Genomic DNA, 20,860 nt, shown 5'->3' on the forward strand with positions numbered 1-20,860 from the left:
AAAAAATGTTAATGTTAACATTAATGGGTTAAGTTTAATCAAGAACTACTTCACTGGAGAACCCCCCAAAATAAGAAGACTTCTTTAGTCGAGTTGTCACCTTGTTGACCAAAAATCATAAGCTATGCAAATACAACATTTAAGAAACTTTTATGCATTTGAAGATAAATCAGTGATAATTACAGAACACATAAATCACGTCCTGCTACCTGCTGGTGGATATTTATACCTCTTTCGTGTTTTCTTCGAAAGCCCATGGTTGCCAACCCCATTACATCTTTGGAGCCATAGTTCCTGAAGATATTTGACATCTAGAGAATCAAGTAAACATTTAATATTTATACAATATTTGTAAACCCTGATGCTTAATGTCATTCACAACTAATTAACCACACCACAATTCGATGCTTATCAGAATCAATAAGAATTCATTAGAACATAGTTGCAAACTCAATTGTGGAGATACGAGAAACTAAAATGGTTGAAAATCACCTGTGTTTTGGAGGAGAGAGAGAGAGAGAGAGAGATGCAGCGACGATGTAAATAGGAAAGAGGGAGAAGACAAGGCTGAGAAATGAGTGTCGGGCCGGCACCCACTTAGGTTTATTGTGACGGCTGTCTGCACCTTTTTGCTAAATTCTATGATCTCGTTTGGATCCATGAAATACTACACTTTCCATTAAATTCGGAATGTAGGATGATGTCAGAACTTTTAGTTAGATACGGAATCATTATTACATTCTGACAAAAACAAATTCCTAGATTTCACGTGCTACTGAGAAATTTCCATACTCCCTCCCCTCTTTTTTGATTTTTTAATATATATTTCAAGGTCTTTATCCACATAATAGGAATATTATTTTAAACCTTTTTATAAATAAATGAATTGGTGTGTCTTTTACTCAAAAAATAAAATTTTGAATATAATATTTTGATTACATAACTAAACACTTCTGATATACATGTCAAAAAATCAACACACAATATTTATATATTAAAACAAAAAGAATAATTTATAACAAATGTTCCATGCATAGTCGTAACAAATAGTTAATTCTTACGTGTGAGTTAAGATTTATGGATGTTTTTATTTTGTCTCTAAACACTAATAAGTATAACCTTTTTATTAGTTAGGTTTTTGTTGTATACTTTTTAATATTATAGAGTCAAAATGACACGTATTTTAGTGCTCCTCGATATATATCTTTTGATTAACTTTTCTGAAAAAAAATCTTAATATAGTTGAATTTATGATTGATCATGTGGCCAGAAAAAAGATATTTTCGAGAAACGTACGACTAAAGTGGCTATACACTGCAAATCCATTTTTGGATCGATTGCTCCCACTGGAATTGTAAGTTCCAGAACAGCTGGCTAGTTACTACCATAATGAAACTTCCCTTTTTTTTAAGTTGAATTTATGATTGATCATGTGGCCAGAAAAAAGATTATTTCGAGAAACGATACGACTAAAGTGGCTATACATGCAAATCCATTTTCGGATCATATGCTCCCACTGGAATTGTAAGTTCCAGAACAGCTGGCTAGTATACTACATAATGAAACTTCCCTTTTTTTTATTGGGATCGGATTTATTTTGGCTTCGTTGGGGGCTTGTATAGTTTGTTACGCCAGCTCCAAAAGAATATTGCGTCGGAATCGAAAAGATTCCGCGGAGTTCATAATTGCATAAAAGGGTCAGTGTGGTTGTAGCGCATTGAGGCACCTCTTCGACGGTCCTCGAACGCCCGGCCTGACGGCTCGCTCTCGAAGACATTAAATACTATCAATTGTGAACGTTTAAAATTGATGTTGACGGAAAAATATCAAATTGTGATATATAACCGATATAAATATGTACTCCAAATCGAGCATTGTACAAGGCATGTCGTCGAACAAAAATTCTTATCCACTCTCAAAACTCAAAACTGCTAGTGCAAACTTTAACTTAGATCTGCAGGCTTTTCTTAAAGCAGGCCAGTATAGTACAGTTTTAGCCAAATGTGCAATGTTTTCACTTCCGGCCCGCGTTCATTATGCATAAAAAAAAAGGACTGAATTATTTACCCCGTTACACACACCAGCACAGAATAGTCTCAAAGTATTCGGTCTTGCCATTCAAGTAAGAAAACGTAAATGCCCGAGCTACTTTTTGTCGTTGATGTCTGACCTGACGAGACTTCAGTGGTTCACATGTATAATGGAGTAAACTTCAATGGCCGGAGAGTAACATAGTCATTACGAAAAAATTATACTTAAAAACAGGTTATGGAAAATCAAGTTAATTACTAAATGCAGCTGCAAAATTATTTTATGCAGAGTTACTGACAAAAGCCTACAACTATAACGCTTCCGTGAACCCTAACGACGACTTCTTACAATAAACTCGATTACAAATCAATCAGCGCACTACAACTCTCATTTCAAGGATTAATCGTCTAACACATAATTTAACTAAAGTCTACGTATCTTTGAATTAGGTGAGCTGCACAAAAAACTTATTAGGAACGAACTGCCAAAACTCTAACTAAACAGGAAATAAAATTTGAGCTGAACCAACCACCAGCCACATTTTATCCTTACAACAACATATAGCAAAGTCTTAAATATTGGAAAATTATAGGAAGTTCGACTTATCTCGAAAAGCTTACTGATAAGGACAGGGCACTTCAGCCACAAAGTCGAATGTAAAATTAACTTGAAGCTCAAGGGTCTGTGCTAATCGAATCCATTCTTGTAAAAACCAAATCACCAGCATAATCTTCTGTCTCTTGGATGTTATTAGTATCAGTCTGTGAACAATATATTCTCTCTTTTTTCCGTCCTAAATTAAGACAGCATAGATCACACCAAATAATCAACACGGAGATATGATATTCTATATATATATATATATATATATATATATATATATATATATATAGGGTGTGGTTCATTGAGGAACCAAATTAACCGAGTAACCTAGGAACTATAACCTGAGTCATCCACGTGTTAACCATCCAACCCACTAACCCACTATACACATAGCAGTTATGTAAAACTTGTATAAATGATTTTTTAATTAAAAAATTAATCTACAGTACATGATTTACAGCATTGTATGTACATTCCACAGCACTTCAATAATTAGAATACTGAAAATCTAAAAAAGGGTTATAACTTGTAAAAAGGAAAACAAGAAATTATAATACATTAGAAAAGATTAAAAAAAATATTACATACACCAATAATACACTTTAAAATATAATCGTAATTTACAGAACACACTTTATAAACTACCAAAAATTATAAGCAATCGTTAAAAACTAAAAGTAAGTATAAGACTTAACATACATAACAAAAAAATTACAGCATTAAAAAAAATACAGAACATAAACAAAATTATACATAACATAAATAAATTACTGAACATATAAAATATACGAAAAAATATACAAAATTGCATATATTTGTACATTTTCAAATACAGAATACTAAAATAATGAGCCTGTAAGTACAATTAATTTTTTCAATATATAAAGAAGGTTAGGAAAAGCAAATAAATACAGAACACGAAAATAATTAATACAGAACAGTACCAAAACAAATAAATACAGAACACGAAAATAATTGGAAAAAATTAATTGTTATATAATACAATTAATACAATACAATTGTTATATACAGAACATATATAATACAATTAATTTTTATAGAATACAGTACCAAAGCAAATAAATACAGAACACGAAAATAATTGGAAAAAAATTAACATTGTGCAGAAATATATATACACATAATAATAAATTAGAACATAAAAGTATGTAATAAAACTATATTAAAACCAGAAACTAAAATACATGACAAATCAAAATTACATATTTGAATACGGAGATGTAACTGCTTTGTTTATCCAAAATAATGTAACTGCTTTCCACTTTATCACATGCACATGGGTTGTACGGTTCTAGTTCCTAGGTTACTAGTTATTGAGTTACTTGCAGAGAAGCCCCCTATATATATATATATATATATATATATATCATATTATCATTTCACAACAATACATAACTATACATCCATTTCACCAAATTGGATTATAAAGTTGAGATAAACTAAAAGCTCACTGATTAAAACAACAGAACACTTCAGGAAGAAAGGCCCAACGCTAAATATAACTTCTCTATCTTTTTCTTCTTTTGCTTTTCATTTTTTTTTGGACATTATTACTTCAAGCTCATAATTTGGAAAGCCAATACACCAGCAAAATCATCTGCGATCACATACAAAGTACAGCTTCTTTTCTCTCCACCTTGTTTTTTCATGCAAGTAAGGTGAGTCGACCACTACATCATAGGCGCGTAACAATCTGCTTTAGGTATTAGCATGAAATCTGCTGCAGGAACAAAAATATATTGTCTCAATAAATCGCACAGAAATTCAAGTAGAAATTAAAATACTGCAAGGAAACAGCAAATTAAATATATTGCAAGGAACAAAAATATATTGTCTCAATAAATTGCGCAAAAATGTAGATTACATAACACTCTATATACTCTCTCACCCCCAATCCATTCTATATTCCAACCAGACACAAGCTTTAATAATGCCATCTACAATTAGGATTCATAGTGTCAAGAACTTATACTCACTGCAAATAGTCAACAATGTTAAATCCTGTCAGCAAATTAAACATTATACTCAATCTGACTCATGCTGTAACACCAATTACATACACAATCTAACTCATAAATAATATAGGTAATCATTGCAAATTACACAGTTAGGGCATAATGGGGAAATGGGCTGATTAAAAAGAACAGGGTTCATGAAAATTTTTGGGCAAGAGTATAAACACAAAACAACTGTTTCAATAACAGCAGTAAGCTGCTGAAGTACAAAATAGCTACTCACTAAACCTATATAATACATTCCTAAGTAATATATGATTCTAACAGATATCTTTCCCTAATTTGCTTAAGCATAAGAATTGATATATACTGTATCACTTATTAGGCGTCCACAGCCTATCATTCCCAAATAATTTCTTTAGACTTCTTCCAGTTGTCTTGCATCATTTCTCCTCCGCTGAAAAAGACTCAACTCTATCGAGTTAATCAAATCACACAGAACACGATAAAGGACTATCATTAAACATTATCTATATATGCTTATGTCATAAAGCGCAAGATGATTTTTAACCTTTAAATTCAACTTTCAAACAGCATCATTATCTATGATGTGTCATAAGGCTCAAGAAGTGGCTAAAATTTATTTTTCTATTGACGCGTATCTATACTTGTGAAATCAAAACGTAGCTTATTAACTCCTTAAAGGTGCTTTGGCTTGATGGGAATGAAAGATGCAATTCGATCATGGAAAAAGTTTGCATAAAAAAAATTCACGGACAGAAGGCAAAAGATTGTACTATTCATCACTGAAGGTACACATGGATAGTGTTTAGGAATTAGTAGCCTTTAAATAAGATGGAACAACCACATCACTTTCTAGTTGTATATGTAACAACCTAATCCTTCTGGCAAAAGTGATGGCGAAAAATGTAATTGTTGTGGCATAAGTAGCAACATATCTAGTTCGTCTTCAGATTGTGGCCAAACTTAAGTAGGTGAGTGGGAAGACAAGTGTGGGAGTACAGCAACACTATTTATTTTAAGCTAACCATGAGGACGTGTACAAAGATGAGAAAGAAGACATGGATAAACATCGATAAAAACCATGCAACGTCGTGAACACTGATAGTGGTACTCAAGAGAACTTAACTTTAAAGGGGAATGTTAAGATCCACTAACCAACAAAAACTCATGCAACGTCTTTCAAGCTACAAGCTTAGGTAAAATAACTCAATGAAAGACATAAAGATAACTAATTAATGCATCATTGATTTTGTTATTTAGAAATACAAAGATATATTAGTTTCTGATGTGGACATGTAGTTATATGGATCAGTGTAAAGTATTATTGGGTAGGAAATAACAAATTGATATGGACATTTGTCACAAAGCAGAGACACTGACTTAATGAATGGATGAGTTGAGATACACTTGTGCATGGTTGCAGGGACAAGGATGTTTTGGCTCCTTCGTCCAAGTGTTCAATGTCTTTTCATTCAACAAATGACTTCAGCAAAGATAATACTAATTTATTGCACAAGATACGCTGCTCAACATTATTCGAGGTCTGCTTTATCGTAAGCAAACACCAAAATAAAAATAATATAGGATGAATCAGTTATCATGTTTGTGACTACGAGTGCCGAAACTATGTTCATGGTAAACTTTTACTTCTATGAGATGTAATCTTATGCAACCTACTTATGTTTAGTTAATGCCACTTAATTATCTACTACTACTACTACTACCTAGTACCTAATGAGCTACTGCCACTTGATTATCTATTGCTACTGATTCTAAAATTAGCTTTATGCAAAACTTTATTATGACTAACAACATTAGCACAATTGTAAGTACTGGTTTTCTAAACATCAATTTTAGACGGGATCACCATGAGACAGACATGATCCTCTTCTCTTCTTACATTAAATTAATATAATAGTACACATTTATAATTTCAGGTTGATGTCAAGATAGGGGATTCTCAGCAATATTGTGTTAAACTGTTTCCTGACTAGAGAAATGTAAATGTTTTTGTATTATCTGTTGTATAAGCAGTAGATAAACATGATATAGACATGATTTCAGGAAGAAAACACAAATATAGGTAGATTTAGACAGGAAAGAGTCATTGAGAGAGAGAACAGGTAGATCTTAAAGAGAATAGCAATAGAGAGATAGAAACTAGCTCAGGAAGTTAAGAATTAAGAGAAAGAGTGGTGGAAATTAATTCCAACTTTCATATATAAAAAGCATAAACTGAAATGGCACATTACATGTCCTATTTATACCAGTGCAACCCACTACAAAATAATAAAAGACCATTATACCCCTTTATACTACTGTTACTACTACTAATACTACTAGTCAGGCTCTGTTCCTGACATCCCTCCCTCCTTAAAAATTAACCAAGTCCTCAAGGTTCAGCTGGCACTTAGTTAATCTCATCTTCCAGCAGAATCTGGCTATCCACCAGGATCAAAAATGATGACTGTATACCTTTTCCTTAAGGGCTCAAGACTTGAAGCCTCATTACCCATCAAGGGTTACCTTGTCTTCCCTGTGACTCAACTGAATTCTCAATCTGAACCAGAAACTCGGGGTACTCCTGCCAGTGTCTAGGTTAACCATAAACCAAGTTTCTGTTTAACTTCTTCTTGCTTCACTTCTTTACTGCTACTCAGGTCTTTGAACATCCTCTCAATACCTTTTCAGTGACCATCTGTCACAAAACTACAAGGATCAAAGATTAGGAAATTGTTCTCACTACCTAGACCTCCCAAACCATAAGCTTTTGCAGTTCTTAACGACCTCAACCACTAGTCACATGTGTTAGCTGTCCATTCAAGTTCACCAGATGGATGACTTAAGGATTCCTATTATCAAAAGAATGAAATGGAAAAGCTCATAAGGGAAATACTGGAAACTGGAGGTATTGCATAGATTATTGGAAATTGAACTTGTTGACTATCAAGAATAAATTTCCCGTATCTTCGATCGCAGAATTACTGGAACTGAGTGGAGCTCAGTATCTAAATCTCTAGGCAAGCTATCATCAAGTCACAAATCAGAATGAAGATCAGGGACACTGAAACAAATTCTTTAAGAACTCATTTGGGTCATTATGATTTCACTGTTATGCCTTTTGGGATTACTAATGCCTGCCTTCCAAATTCTGATGAATGAGGTATTTAGGGTTTTCCTCAAAAATTTACCTTGGTTTTCATTGATGATATCTTTGTTTATTCTAAGGATGGAACACATTCCCTACAAAATCTGGAGCAAATTTTCAGAATTATGAGGCATAAATATTAATATATGATGAGAAGTGTAAGTTTATAACAGGACATGTGAGTTACTTCGGGCATGTGATTACTCAAGAAGGGTTGACTGTGGAATAAAACAACAGTATTTTGGACATTAGTTACTTAACTGTACCAGTTGTATAAACTCCCTCCCTCAAGGTTCTCTCATTCTCTTGTTCTCGTCTCTATATTCTCTGTCTCCCTCTGTCTCTCTAAATCTCTTTGTTTCTCTGCTCATCTCTAAATCTCTTTGTTTCTCTGCTTATCTCTGCCATAATTTTATGGTTACCACTTTATATGTTGTTATTACTTCTTCAGAAAACATTAAAAACACACATGAGACCAGTTAGAAAACTTTCAACTTGCGACAGTAGGACTCTACATTCTCGACATACTACAGTAGCTTTTATTAGTAAGGGAAGTGATCACTATTGGTGTGATTAATTATTACAATATTACTAGGGTGATTTAGTGGCGCTTCAAGACCAACTATTTCCAACCCCTGGTGTACAAGATTTTGTTGGGAGTACAAGTATATGTGTGATATTCTTTAAAACTTTTTTTTTTTGAGAAAATGAAATACAGAGTACAGAGAGAACTGTTTTATAATAAAGATTATGTGGGGTACATTTCAGAATTAATTTAAATATATGTATAATCTTTCAAACATATCTATATTATTTTTAGAGTCCAATGGTTACGTATCTTGGCCCATAAGAAAAATTCATTAAAGTTTCGGGTCTTGCAAAGTCGCATAATCCAGATTTAAAAAACTAGGATTACTCTATTGTTACTATTTACCTTTAATATACTCTTCAGATCTTCTGCAACTGAAAAATCTTTGGGGTAATGACCTTACCACACCTAAGTTACAAAAAAGGCTATGCTTTGTTATGTTTTTGTTGAAAATGTAATCTTGTTGATTCTTACTCTACAAAAGTCTTCTCCACTCTATTCAGATTTTAATAATGGAATTGATTACAACTACAGGACTTCACATACCAAACAAAAATAAAACACTTAAGCCAACCAACTTAGTACTTCAAAACAAAAAAGAAACAGGCCTGGCAACATCTTATGGGAAAGAAAATATGGACGTTACTTTAGAAAATGAAAATAAATATAATCAACATAGAGAAAGAGAATACTCAATGTATTACCATGAATGTTTCAGTAGAGGACAGTGGGCGGTTCCAACCAATAAAATGCCTTGGTTGCATCTGAAGATGTAATCCCAGAATTGTCATTGTACTCAGGCAAGTCACCACAATCATCCTCCAACAAGTTAGAATGACTAGGCCTATATTCAACTAAGTTGCCATCTTCCAAAGAATAGATAATGCACCCAAGATCACAAAAGCGATATATCTTGTTTGGTAACACTCTACCATATCCCGTTTCCTCTGTGTTAACTATAGCAACTGAAAGAATTTGGTCGCCAACAAATATTGCATTCTTCCCTAGGGTTCGTACTGGAATCCAAATCTTGTTTGACCAATCATACATTTTTATACACTGCTTGCCCAACAAAGTGTCATTGTTTTTTTTCTTTGAGCCAAAATATATTAGCATGAGTTCTCCATTTAACTCAAATACTTGGTATATCCTAAACGAGTTATAATTTTGTGCAAAAACTTCGTCTATAAACAAACTCTCAAACTTAAATTTGTCATCAACAATATTATAGGATGCAACTTGTCCAAAGGGAGAAATGAGGTAGAAGATTCCTTTGAAGAAGATAGGAATACAATCACAAGGGACAAACTCCTGAACTCTATCAAACTCTCTAGCCTTCCATTTTGTATCACTCTTGCAATATGTTATAACAACTATTTTGTCAGCATCAAAAGTCTCCGAAAGAAAGAATACACAATTTGGAGAATCAGGGTCAGTGGAAAACGTTCTTCTAAACCTAAAACGGGATTGATAGTCTAATTTAGGGAGTGTGATGATTTTTTTGGTGTAAGGGGCATATAAAAAAAAGTATCTACGAGTCCAGAAAAACAATCTTGGTTTACTGATGCAGATAAAAAACCAATTATTCTTACGACTGGCCCCGACATTCTTATAAGAAGGAGGAGTTGGAATACCTAAATCAGCCCATAAGATATTGTGAACAAAAGCAGATAAAGATGATGGGTCGTAGATTCTAAATTCTAACTTATTACCAACACTTGCAAGTGAACGATCCAATTTGACTTTCCATGGTATTGATTTTGTTGTTTTACTGGATCGAGCGGCTGCACGCCACGCTGTGCAAACTACACGAAAACGGGCCTGGTCAGTAGGACTAGTCAGTCTTCCCCTAATTTCTTCTAACAGATTGAAATCAAGTTGAGACCATAAATTAGCATCTGACGGTTCCAACAAAATGGCTGGTGCTGCTTTCGGTCGTACATTCCAGAGGGAGAAACAAATCATGGCTGCTATCATAAACCTTGCTTCCTCCATTTCTTTAAAATGAGATGACCCGTACAACCAACTCAATTGCCACAAAACAACACGGATGGCTATATCTATTGCTGATAACAGTTGTGCCCCAGTTGCACACAAATTCACGATGATGTTGCAGATTAAGAAAATAAACTTATCATCGAAACCCGCACTGGAAGTATCCATAGAAATAAACTTATCATCATCATCGAAACTTTCACTCGAACTATCCAATTCTATTTCACTGCGTCGCACAGCATCAAGCCAGGCCTCAATCGCTACAAGAAAAATACAAGGAGCCTGATCAGTACCATTATAATTACGAAAAGTGATTATTCCAATATTTCTGGATATATTCCAATCACGCTCCAATTGAATTTCAAAAACACCGCGATTATCCGACAAAATCGCTGCTGCTGGTCGAACATTACAAAGTAAGAAACAAACGATGGATGGCATCAAATATTTCATTTCCATGACTCGTGTAGAACCAGATGACCCCAAACAGCAGCTGAGCGTGGCTGCTCCTTTAGCTGCTACTTTCATGAACTCTTCTGTGTTGTGTAAATGCCAGATGATGACACCAATTAAGATGACTGTAGAAAGATCCATGCGCTTGATCGCCGCCTTCAGGAACCCTAATTGTAACTGCCTGACCAACTATCACAAAACTCACGTTTCTCATTAATTTACGGTCTGTTTGGGAGTGCCGTTAAAAATTGCTGTGCTGTCAGAAAAAGTGGTGGTAAATTAAGTGCTGTTGTAGAAATCAGATAACTGTTTGGTAATTTTTTGATATTTACTTATTTTGAGTTATAATATAAAAAAAATAATGATTTTGGTGATGTTTTATAATGAAATCTATAACAGTATTCTGCAAAAGCTGAAAAGCAGCTTTTTCTAAAAGCATGGGAGGACCTGCTTTTTCTAACCGCAGCTTTTCAGCTAAAATCTGCTGTTCGGAAAAGCTGCTTTTAGATTTACCAAACAGTCTTTTACCTGCTTTTCAGCAAAAAGCTGCTGTTGCTGTCTGCAACAGCAACCCCAAACAGTACCTTACTCATCTTTTTTGGGGATTTTTTTTTGTTGAGGTCGCTTTCCATCCAAGGCGTTGGTTTCCGCTCCGCTGTTCAGTGAAATCATCGCCCACCCGGATTCTCAGCGTTTTTTATAGTTCGGTTTATATTTTTTTTTTCAGATTTTCAATAGAATTTTATTAGAAAAATTTTCGGGAACTAAATTTTTTCTCGGAACTTATAGAAAATATTTTTTATAAGGATTAATTAATTCAACTGTCTCCATAGGTTGTTTATAATCGAGATCTATATCATGTTATTTCCAATAATACGGTACTTAAACTTTCAAATTTTATGTTTGGCATCTTTTTGTTAAAATTCAACTAACTAATAGATGTTAATCAATGCTTACGTGACAAATAAAAAAAATTAAAATTAAAATGTTAATGGCCCTGTTTGGAAATTAACGGTTAGCTGTTAGCAGATTGAATTAAATGTTTTGAATAGATGATTGAATTAAAAGTTTTGACTAGCGGTTTGGATTAGCTGTTCCTCAAAGTAACTTTTTCAAAATTAACTTTTTGGACTCAAACCTCTATTTCAATCTGCTAACTACCAAACACTAAAATTAGAGGATTCTAGTAGCCGAACCTCTAAACCACCTTAAACCTCTAATTTTTGCCAAAACCTCTGACTTCTAAACCGGGCCAATATCTGATAAAGTTTGTTGTTTATTTACAGGGAAAATCAATTGACACGCCCTTGAACTATTCGGGTTTTATAGTCTAGATACCTGAACTAAAGATTTCACATTTTGGGTCCTTAACGTTTCAAAAAATTTGCTTCAAGTCCTGACCATTAAGTAGATTCTAACACCGTCAGAATCTTTGTGCCATGTGTTCATTTTTGCAGCTGAATTTTTCACAAAGATAAAAATAGAAAAATTCGACGCGTTACAATTTAATTAATATAAATCTATTAATTTATTTTAAAAATAAATTGTTTAGACCATCATTTAGAAGGTGATATATTGTATTTTATTATTTATAAATTCTAGCGATATGTTTATTAATTTTAATATGTTTAAAGTAATATTTAAATAATATTATTCAGAAAAAACCTTCAAATTAAAATTTATGCAACATAAATATAATATAACATACACACACACACCATTATATTTCGCAGGTCTAAAGGTGTCGAAAAAATAAAAAAGTATGTACAAATAAAACGCAAGATATAAATTAAATAGTAAAATAGTGAAGGAAAACAAAGTCAAACTCAATAATTATTATTGATAATTAGATTTTGAATCTACTAATATAATTTTTAAATATTGTTATATTAATGTATATATATTATAATAATTTTTAAAAAATTAAATCAAATTAGAAAAAGAAATTATAATTTTAAAATTTTAATTTAAAATTTATAAATTTACAGTACAGATAATATAGATGGGTCAACACACTTCCAGGGCCGTCGGATCTCTATTTCAAAGGTCCAGATTAAAATTTCATTTTTTTAAGTATCCGCTATAAGTTTCTACGGATAGAGAAAGTACCTATCCGCGGAAAATTTCCGCGGATAAGAACTTTCCCTGTTCGCGGAAAATTATAGCGAATACTTAAAAAACCAGGTTTCAATCCCAACTCTTGAAATACAGATCTGATGGTAATGGAGCTGTGTGTTAGATAAGACCTCCATGACAATCGATTGTCATGGACCAAAACCCAATATAGATAAGTGAAATATATTTTTTGACTATATAGACAAACTGATTTTAATTGATACATAATGCAAATTTAGTATATTTTTTAAGTTAGCCTCTAAGAATTTAAAAATGACCACATGGCAGTATGATTCTAACGGTGTTAGAATCTACTTAACGGCAAGGACCTGAAGCAAATTTTTTGAAACGTTAAGGACCCGAAATGTGGAATCTTCTCTTATTTATATTGTGCTTCAATCGCAATTAAAAATTTTCCCTTATTTATATTGTGCTTCAATCGCAATTAAAAATTAGATTAATGATTTTTATAACATAGCACATTTTCATAACATAACATAGACAACCAAAGGTATCATAACGAAACTAACCTCCAAATTATGTTCTTGTTTAACATTATAAGTGGAATAATAGCATCCAAAATGATCATAATTGAAATCAACATTTAAAATTACTAATACTGAACAACCAAAAACTAAGATAACTGAACACAAACTAAACTATTCCATTAAGGCTGTCTAGAACTTAGTTTGACCTTTTTGTAGATGACAAATCAAAAACAATTCCAGTTGATTTTGAAAGAATTCTGATTATTTGAGAAATATGTGTGATCATCCTTCAAAATGTAAACACCTACGCCGGGTGGAGGAAGTAGGGGAGGTGGTGGTATCACTCAATATTTTTTGTCTTGGGTGGCCTTCCTCTCTTCCCCTGATTGTCGTCTTTCATTCTCCATCCTAAAATGCGAAATGACTTCTTGAATCTTTGAATAGAGAGCCCATTAACCAGACAAGCTGGAGGAGACAAGCTACCTCACAGAATGGATGACCAAGCTCCACGGAGGTTTTTGGTTATGGGGGTGGATATTAAGTCAAATTTGAGTCTGATTAGCTTCGATAGGGATTTCAAACTTCAATAAAGCTCATCCTTGATTATTTGACTTGATGTCTTCTTCATCCTATGCAGTTTGAAGCAACAGAATTATAAGTATAATGTAGTTAACATGATATATCACCTCAATTTAGAAAAATGTACTTACATTTTGTGCATCTTTTGCCTTTGCTGCTGCTGCTTAGCCTTTTTTGCCTTAGCTTCTTACCTCTGTCTCTTCTCACATTCTTCCTTAGATGTAGAACAAGTATACTTGTTATGACCATACATCACACATGAGCTGCACCTAATCCTAATGCCTTTTTCCCCAACTTTACACTTGCACCTGGCTCATCCTATTCCTTTTTTTTTGTGTGTGTGTTTTAGGCCTTCCACGCATTTGTCTTGCTTTCAGGGGAAAGAATATATGGATATCTAGTATATGACCAGTATAAACTCCCTCTCATTAGTTTAAGCATGTTTTCATATACTTTCATATAAATAAATTTGAAATAGCATTCATGTATCTTATCTTCCAAATTCAGAATCACGGCAAACGAAGATTGGCAGCCATGACTACAAGAAATGCATGTTAAATCTCATCTTCTGCATGAACATGTTCTTTTTGTTATATCAACATCCCATTGTCCACCATCAATATCTCTCACCTCACACTCACCAGCACCAATCAAAATAGATTTGCAGAATTTAGTGGCCTCAATTGAGTAATTCAACTTCTTAATAATCTGAGGGCAAATTCTAGACTTGACATTAGCCATAAAATATCTTTTGGGATATAACCTTTTCATAACCTTCAATATGATATCATCAAGTAATTTTAATATAGACTTGTATGAAGCTTCAACTATCCAACTATTGAAACATTTAGAGATATTATTATCAACCATATCCAAGCATTCCTAGTGTTAAAAAAGGCCTTACTCCAATATCTATGTTATGTCCTCCCTAAATTAGTGTAGCTATAGGTGATATACCTTTATTTGATCCAATATTAAATTGAACTCTTCAATTTTGGTGTCTTTTACAGCTTTCCAGAAAATATTTTTTTTAGACATTTCCTAGATGATTCTTCTTCCAATTTGCATATATATGCCTTGTACAACATTTGTGTTCAGCCATGGGAAGTATATTGCCAATTACATTTTTTATACATCGAATAAAAGATAAGTTTTATTTTATATTGTGTGTTTGACTTAATTTGATTGTATCCACTATATTCGACCCCTTCTACAGTGGTTCTAGTCCTAAAAATTGATATATACAATAATGAATGAATCCTTGGGGACTTGCATAGTTGCATGAAATGTCTACATATTGTGATGTAATCGAAGCAAGTAAAGCACTTACAAAATAGAGAGTGACCTTTTTAATGCAATTTCAGAACCCAAAATTATATTTTTATCTTTTATTGTTTCTATTAAAATGTATATATACACATGAAATAGAACACCGAATTATCTCATTTATTGGGCGGAGTAACTGCGACAAAGAGGCAAGGAAGGTTAAAATGTGTCTATGTAACAAGATTGGAGACCAAAAAGAGAGGGTGTGGCCTAAGAGAGGAGACGCTACAGAGGGAAAACAAGACACAGTGAGTAGGTGAGAACATACGCATCTGGATACATGCAAGTGCACAGGTCAGCGAGTGCCTTGAATACCACAAGAACCCAAGCTCTGTACATATAAGAGAGTTATAAACTGAAAATACCAAAGTTAAATTGCAATACCAAAGATAGCCAAAGATTACACATCATGTAAGCACTAGTAGCTGACTCCCAATACTAAAGTTAACCAAAGGGCTCGTACTCTAGCAGTGTTGCTCTCACTCCCTTTATTGGAGGTAGCCTTGATGAAGGCAAAAAGGGTGTGTGTATGTGTGTGTGTTGATATAATAAAAGACATCATAGAACAATAATATAGGGTCCAATGCAAAATGTAACTAAAAGCTGACTAATCAAATACACAATATGGTAAAACCAGTTCACCGAGCATATAATCTGTGACCACAGACACAGTATACATTGTCATCTTTTTCTTTATGTTTTCACATTTTTTTGTTTCTATAATATATTTATAAAAAATGAACAACACACATCAACCTTGAAGAGGGTAAAGGCGATAGCTATAGCCCTTTGGTTATTGTAGCGTCTTGTCCGCACCTTATACTTTCCTTGGTAACCAATGTGAGCTGAAGCACTACAACAGAGGAAATAAACAAGCTGCTTAGTATTAGCAAAAAATTTGGTACAGAAAGGTACGTATAACATGACATGACAGGCATATGGGAGCATTCATTAGTTGCACTTCACATTCATAATGTGATCAGAGTAAACCCTCTGCTACCAGATAGAAACATTCAGTTAGTTTTGTACTTCTGTTCTTCTGAATTAGAAGTAAAGTTTGTTGACTCTAGCGCCAATGATTCTCTCAAAAAAGTAGACTTGGAGAGGTTTGGGTCAGAAGCCACTGTGATGGAAGGCAACTCAGTATTAAATTGAAAGACATACTAGTATACTACCATCATGCCACAACATTATATTTAGGATAGATGAAAGTGGAACTAGACATGCTACTGACAAAAATGGATACACTAATGACAGGGATGTTTATTTTGTTATTCATACTAAAATTCAAAAACTTCTAGTAGAATACTTTATAGAATGTGGCAAACACCTTGGACACGATATGTGTAACTCTGTATATACAAATACATCTATTATATTTGTTGAAATTGGCAAAATACATAATACATTGAAAATTAATGAACAGGTTGTTCCTGCTAAGTTAGAAGGCATAGTTTCGAGTCTTTCGACACATCCTTCAGTTTAAGATGCCTTTGATGTGGATGAGTAAGCTGGAAATACCAGGTGCCTGTGTTGGTAGTGATGAACAAATGAGCAAACGAAGTTGAGGATTCCTGAAATTTTTTTGCAAGTCAAAGTTCTGCAATGTGTGAATACTATTGTACAATATCTACAGTGAAAACGAGGAAGCTTATCATAGATATTATTATATGATTGTTAAAACTATAAAAGCTCATCTCTGAGATGTTAGATTGCTAATCCTATATATAATATGAGGGTTGGAACTTCTTACTGGGAGCCTGAATTTCAGAGTAGGATTAGGGAGGTGTTTTGGTTGGATTTTTTTTTTTTTTTTTTTTGTGGGTGTGATTGTCATTGTCCTTGTATACATGTTTGCATATCCTTTAGCTGCTTAGCAGGTTCAGGGGTGTTTCGTCGGACTTGCAAGGCTTGGTTTGATGCTAAAGAGAAAGCCCCAGGATTTGGCACGAGGGAACATGGGTAAATCATTAGCATCATTGGAAGGTGCAGCTATCATGAAAGGTGGTTGTTACGTGGTTTGAAGATTGATTATTGCCTGAAAGCTTTACACTGGTCTATTTGGTGGTCGTATCAGTCTCCAAATATCTGGTGTTTGGCAAAATCTTTCTACAGTGTTATGGTGAGGTTTTCTGTCGTTGCTTGAGATTCCGTTTTTTTCTCTGGTGTTAAGAGGTTGACCTAGGTGATTTGTTCATCGTTCATGTTTTTTAAGGTTCTCTTGTTGATTGGATTTTCTAATTTGTATGAAGCCTATGTTAAGCATTAAATTTTGTTAAGGAGGTTTCTCGGAGAATTAGACATTGGGGATTGGGCCTTGTTTCCTTAGATAAGTGTCAAAGGGGATCAGGTGAACTTGTTTACCTAGTTTTGTAGATACAAAAGTAACTGAAAACATCAACCTGTTAGCACAGACTGACTGTTTCGGCTATGAAAGTACAACTACATTCTATTGTATTCACGTTAAGCTGACATGCAAATTCCCTTTCATGTAACTGGGACGGGGTTACTAACTTTCTTCAAGACTGCTAGTGGAAGAAATTTTACTCAGCTTATATCAAAAAGACTGAGGTTACTTAAACATTTTAATGCAAAAGTGTAAGGCACTTTATTCAGAGGAACTTAGTTGAACAATGTCATCAAAATTAGCTGCATTAACAAGAATCAGTATATCATAAGTCATACCTAACCACCTGTCTTGTCTCTTAGTTCCGCTCCCAACCAACATCAGGGTCAGGAACTTCCAAGTTGTTACCCGGTATAATTATATTGGGGTCATCACCAATTTGCCTGATGTCACCATGAGCAGTGGATAAACCAAGAATTTTCCAAATATAACCTGAGCCAAAATTCACACTCAGTCCAGAAACCTTATCTTTAGATTTTTACAAATATGAACTAAATGCGAAAATTTATTAACATGATAACACCAACTAATCAATGTAATGACTTGGGGATAAGAACCTGGAACCGAGGCTATGCCAAGGGCAACCCTATTAACAAGCTCACAAGATGTTAGCCAGCTGTTACACTTCTCATGTTCATCTTGAATCACAGGCATTCTGGTCAAGTGACTTCTCAGGGTGGAGACACATACCTATACACTCAAATAAAAAACCTATACCATTAAAAGTATTATTAATAGAAAGGGACAAAAAACTCATTTATCAACAAAAAAAGAAAGAAAAAACTCTATAACCAAACTATAAAACTCACAGGTGTTAAGGTGAATCTCACACTTCGCAGGAGAAAAGGTTGACTGGAGAACCCGGCTAAAATACGAACACTTCTTGTCTATGATTAACATGTCATTAAAAAAAAAAAAAATACATATGCCAAGTAAATAGCAACAATTTTATAAGAAAACTTATGCATTTGAAGATAAAATTAGTGAAAAAATGATGGAACAACTATTTATTATATAGTATAATCTCCACTGTGCTGGTGGATATGAATACCTCTTTCGTGTTTTTATTGACTGCCAATTCCATTACATCCTTTTGAGCCATAGTTCCTGAAGAAATTTGACATCCAGAGGATCAAGTAATCATCAAGATTATATCACAATATTCAAAACACCTAATCAAATCCAGCATACTTAATGCTTGATAGATCGTTCAACAACTAACCACAATTCTATACATATCTGAATAAATAGATAGTTTAGCACATATAAATTGCGAACTTGTGAGAGACACGTGATCATAATTGAATCTCGCCTGTACAGAGAGAGAGAGAGAGAGAGAGAGAGAGAAAGGGAGGAGGGAGGGGGGAGAGAGAGAGAGAGAGGGAGGAGAGAGATGGAGGGAGGGAGGGAGGGAGGGAGGGGGGAGAGAGATGGAAATGAGAAGATAGTAGAAAATTACCTGGGAGAAGTAGGGCGAGAGAGAAGCCGCTGCGAGAGAGGTGTGAGAGCTGCAATGAATAGTTTGGTGGACACTCTCCCGGACCAGCCCACATTGAACTTTATAGTGACGGTTGCTGCCGTTTTGTTGCTAAATTCTGCTCCCTCTGTCGCAGTGAGTTATATACATTGGGATTGGACACGGAGACCAAGAAAAAGTGTAATAAATGAGTAAAGTTAAATGGAAAGTGGAAAGTGGGTAAAGTGGTGGGACTCATGTATTTTTTAATAATAGATTTGAGATAGTGGAGGAAGGCAGTGGGTGTAATAGTGTTTTTATTATTATAAAATGGAGATAGTGGGGGAATCTAGTGGGTGTAATAGTGTTTTACTCCCTCCGTCCTTATTTATCTGTCCATTTTGGAAGTAAAAATTTGTCCCTATTTATCTGTCCATTTATACTTTCAAAACTAATTTAATGATAGTTTTTCAAATATATCTCCATAATTTCAATTTTCAAGTCTTGACTTATTTAAAACTTGGTTGAATTCATGTTTTCAATACATAAAGTAGGGGTATTCCACCATTTTCAAGATATTAATTAGGGGTATTTAATGAAAAAGTTTATACAATCAATTATTTCTTGGTATGTGTTTTTTTTTCCAAAATGGACAGATAAAAAGGGACGGAGGGAGTATATTATAAAAAGTTGCTATTTTGGGATTGTATAGAAATGATGGGACATCGCGAAAAAGAAACTGTATAAAATTGATTGGGACGGAGGGAGTATGCTTTTGTTTGGGAAGTAGGATGCTGTTCGTTATTTACAGATATGGAAATAATTATTACATTCCGACAAAAAACAGATTCGTCCTTTTAATGTACTCCCTCCGTTCCTTTGAATTCTGTACACTTTCCTTTTCGGATGTCCCATTCAATTCTATACACTTCAAAATTTCCCCAAAATAGTAAACTTTTATAATATAAAAATCCCACCCACCCACTAACTTCATCTACTTTTCTCAATCTATCACTTAAATATTAATAGGTCCCGCCACTTTACCTATTTTTCTTTATCTTTCTTATTACTTTACATTACTTTATACACTTTTCTTAGTCTCCGTGTCCAATACAAATGTATACATCTCAAAGGGACGGTGGGAGTACCACATTTATTTTTCTAGATTTTAATGTACCACAATCAAGCAAGAGGGTGACAATTTTGTAAGCGTTCGTGGGTCAAATTGAAATTATTATTTACAATTTAAAGGCAATTGTAAGTTTAAGATTTTAGAAATAAATTTTTAATTTTGGATCATTTCCAGTCAATAAGATAATTTTCAGATATTTTTGAGTTTCGACAAACGCCACTTTTATTACTCCAAGGTAAATTTATTAGATATTCTTGTCAGTTTTCTCTGTTCTCATCCTATCGGCCCATTAGGACTTGGAGAAGGTAAATTGGGTTTTCCTGACTTCAACCATGAGATGTTACTAGCCTTTATAATGTAGGAAAAGAAAGTTAAACTTAAACATTTGTATTGAAAATCTAAGTTTAATACTAGATGCAGCTGTGAATAGAAGATTAGTATAGATCTGTAATACAAGATAAAACGCTAGCTGTTTAATTGTCTATATATTATACTACAACTCTAAAATGATGGTCATGGTCTATACTCTAGAGCGCTT

The 20,860-nt window shown here is 33.8% G+C and overlaps 2 protein-coding genes across 6 annotated transcripts; both read right to left on the minus strand.

Moving 5' to 3' along the window:
• Positions 1 to 3,997: 3,997 nt before the first annotated feature.
• Positions 3,998 to 11,051, minus strand: LOC108196823 (uncharacterized). 4 transcript variants are annotated; one of them, XM_017364268.2, is made up of 2 exons: positions 9,076 to 11,051; positions 3,998 to 4,375 (listed from the first exon to the last, which is right to left on the minus strand). In XM_017364268.2, exon 1 carries the CDS (start codon positions 10,958 to 10,960, stop codon positions 9,086 to 9,088), a length of 1,875 nt encoding a protein of 624 aa, XP_017219757.1. In that variant the 5' UTR covers positions 10,961 to 11,051; the 3' UTR covers positions 3,998 to 4,375; positions 9,076 to 9,085. The 4 variants fall into 4 exon arrangements, with proteins under 4 accessions (XP_017219757.1, XP_017219758.1, XP_017219760.1 ...); XM_017364269.2 differs by having other exon boundaries at positions 3,998 to 4,372; positions 9,076 to 11,048; XM_017364271.2 differs by having other exon boundaries at positions 4,317 to 7,343; positions 9,076 to 11,048.
• A 4,850-nt stretch (positions 11,052 to 15,901) lies between these two features.
• Positions 15,902 to 19,357, minus strand: LOC108193534 (uncharacterized). 2 transcript variants are annotated; one of them, XM_064082211.1, is made up of 6 exons: positions 19,194 to 19,357; positions 18,786 to 18,841; positions 18,544 to 18,621; positions 18,292 to 18,424; positions 18,013 to 18,166; positions 15,902 to 16,180 (listed from the first exon to the last, which is right to left on the minus strand). In XM_064082211.1, the coding sequence occupies exons 1-5, from the start codon at positions 19,285 to 19,287 to the stop codon at positions 18,033 to 18,035; spliced, it is 495 nt and encodes a 164-aa protein (XP_063938281.1). In that variant the 5' UTR covers positions 19,288 to 19,357; the 3' UTR covers positions 15,902 to 16,180; positions 18,013 to 18,032. The 2 variants fall into 2 exon arrangements, with proteins under 2 accessions (XP_063938281.1, XP_017215725.1); XM_017360236.2 differs by lacking the exon at positions 15,902 to 16,180 and adding an exon at positions 16,571 to 16,901 and having other exon boundaries at positions 19,194 to 19,351.
• Between the last annotated feature and the right edge of the window lie 1,503 nt (positions 19,358 to 20,860).

This window comes from Daucus carota, chromosome 7, assembly GCF_001625215.2.
Source record: "Daucus carota subsp. sativus chromosome 7, DH1 v3.0, whole genome shotgun sequence".
NCBI classification, from domain to species: Eukaryota; Viridiplantae; Streptophyta; class Magnoliopsida; order Apiales; family Apiaceae; genus Daucus; species Daucus carota.